This window comes from Rhinolophus sinicus, chromosome 2, assembly GCF_057876585.1.
Source record: "Rhinolophus sinicus isolate RSI-liver-muscle chromosome 2, RSI-T2T, whole genome shotgun sequence".
NCBI lineage: Eukaryota > Metazoa > Chordata > Mammalia > Chiroptera > Rhinolophidae > Rhinolophus > Rhinolophus sinicus.
In genome coordinates, this window is record NC_142502.1 from 64,312,501 (window position 1) to 64,315,181 (window position 2,681).

The 2,681-nt window shown below is 33.3% G+C and overlaps 1 protein-coding gene across 4 annotated transcripts in view; it reads left to right on the plus strand.

Annotated features, from left to right (window-relative positions):
* Positions 1-1,969, plus strand: part of SYNCRIP (synaptotagmin binding cytoplasmic RNA interacting protein) — a 26,672-nt gene extending 24,703 nt beyond the window's left edge. Inside the window, exon 12 of one of the 4 annotated variants that reach the window (XM_019743263.3) lies at positions 125-1,969. In XM_019743263.3, coding sequence (XP_019598822.1) covers positions 125-166 — 42 coding nt within the window. In that variant the 3' untranslated portion in view covers positions 167-1,969. The remainder of the gene's footprint in view (positions 1-124) is intronic. The other 3 variants (XM_019743264.3, XM_074333267.2, XM_019743267.3) reach the window with 3 other exon arrangements.
* The last annotated feature ends 712 nt before the right edge of the window (positions 1,970-2,681 follow it).

Genomic DNA, 2,681 nt, shown 5'->3' on the forward strand with positions numbered 1-2,681 from the left:
TAGACTTTATATTAAGAATTACTTTGTTAAAGCTTTTATTTATTGTTTAATATTATCATTATGTATGTACACATTATTAATTTAAAATGATTTATCTAACTGATTCCTTTTGTTACCTGGCTAGCAGGGAAAAGGGGTCGAGGCCGGTCCTGACCTGTTACAATGAAGACTGACTTGCTATGTGGGATTACACCAGAAGCTTGCAGTGGAGTAATGGTAAGGAAATCAAGCAACCTTAAATATCTCGGCTGTATAGGAGCATATTCTATTGCAGAAGACCTTCCAATGAAGATCATGGAATCAAATACAGGACATTGAACTAATACTTGGACTTTGATATGAATTTCTTTAACAATTTTCTCTGCAGTGCAAGTTATTAAACTAAAGCTACTCTATTTTCCAAATGTGTTCCAACAGAAATTCTTCATAACTTCTAGCATGGTATCTTAATAAAGAATAAAGTTCTTCTCTTTAAAAAATCTGCTCTAAGTAGATTTTTCCCCTGTTTTTTTAAATTAAGGATCCCAGCAGTGGTTTTCTGAAATATTCTCTTGAATTTGTGCATTTAAATTTTATTGCAGTGGTATAGATGAATGCCATTGTTGGTATCCTTAAATTTTATTTCTGCTCACCAAGGTTAATCATGATTGTCTATATCTTTTTTATGGTAATCACTTTTGAATTGTGTTCAGATATGCAGTTTCAGGTGTAATCATCAGAGCTGGTTAGTCAGGCATTCCAGATAGTGGTTCTTTTCAGAACCTTTTTTAAAGGGTTGGTTAACTACCTCAGTAGCAGAGGATTGAACTATACCCTGTCTGTACTGTACATAGAAAATCTTTGTAGATAAAAGCAAGGCTTGTTAAATGATATGAGGGTAAGATTTTAATATACCAAATGTAACATTCTTAGTTGCCTTTAGTTTCAGAGGCTTGTAAGACTTCCTCATGACCATCATAACAAGCCTTGCTTTTGTCGTATTTTGTGGCTGAAAAAGCAGCCTTGCTTCTTCAGATATTGTAGTTATTTGGATGTATAATAGTTTAGCAAGATGTTACTTTTGTAAGACATCAGATGTTCAAAAAAAGTGCATCCGAACTTGTACTAAATACTGCAGTGTCCCTTTATAAAAGTCAGACTAAAACTGACAGTTGTACAGTGAAGCCTGACATTTGGATATTTTGAAGTTTTTTCATAAATCATAGAGATTAGTATATGGTTGTAGTTTAGCTTTTTAGGTAAAAGGTATGTTTCATTAGTGCATTTCTTATTGCTGATCACTACAAAAATGTGAATCAGCTTTCCATTTCTTACGCAGGTCATGATAACTTGTAGAGTAGAGTACAATCATTTGTGCTATGTTTTTAATTTTCTAAAGCACCTTGATGACAGTGAGTGTTCAGTGGTGAAGCATCCTCTATTGAATCACCCTCAAAAAAATTTTCTGCCAAGTCCTAAATTGATAGCTTAAAGTCAAAAGTGAAATTATAGTTTAATTAAGACTTGGTATAAAGAAATCCCTTTCCCCCTTCCCCAAAGGGATACTGCAGTTATATCACATACCCAATAGGCACCACGATGAAGATCAGAGCTTATTATACTTAAGGTTTTATACACACCAGTTCCCCCAGTAAATGCAAATTTAACAAGAGAATTAGACGTGTCATATGTTCAAAATGCTCATGGCAAACAATCATTTTGCATTCCTGCAAATAAAATTGTTTTATACTGTAAGCTGGAGGCGAGTGTAACTTATTTTTGTAATAAAGTTTTTATTTTTTTTATGTGTCATTAATATAAATGTGTGTTAGTATAGAGATATTCTGGTTTAAAAACTTAGAATTGCACACATTTCCGTATGTTTATTTGTACTTACATAATTTTAGAATAGTGGTTGCCAATAGCCTGTATGTTTTACATTAATTGGTTTTTTTTATGTTATCTTAATAAACCATTTTAGTATGTTGTATGTCAGTTACTGGGATAGCTGGGACATAGAGTGTAATTTAAAATTTGTCAATAAGTATTCATTGGAATATATGTAAATGTGCCTTGCCGGTTATTGAAACTTACCTAATGAGTATGGGGTGACAAAAATTAGTTCCTGGTGCTTAACGAAACTTTCTGCCACTGATTTTATATATTACCCCGTGCTTTTTTAAAGTACATCTCTCTCAAATCTTAGTGTAAGTTTGAGGGCTACACAAAACATTTACATTTCATTCTGACATATGAGTATAATAGGTTGTGGAATATGGGTAAACTCAATGTAGCCTTCAGTAAAATTGAATCTCAGTGTAATCCTTGGTGCTGGCATTTCCCAGTTCCAAGGAAGTATGATCCCATTAAAGAGGTCATTGCCATGCCTATTGGCACTTTACTGTCATACCCTTTTTAAGGGACACTGTCAAGGTGTTTAAGTTAATTCTCAGAATTATTTGTTGGGATTTTAGGATGGGTTTGTTTGGCTTAAGTAAGAACTGCATTGTCAAGTTGAAAGATGAACATTTTTGTGAGTTCACAAATGTGTTCTTAAGAAAACATTAAAATACAGAGCTGTGGGTTTCTAAGACTATTTGGCATTCTTAGTTTTGGGATTTGGGAGGGAAAACTGATAATTGTGAAGAATTGATGGGTAATGTAAACAGTGGTGATGAAATGTACACACTCAAGTGAAATTA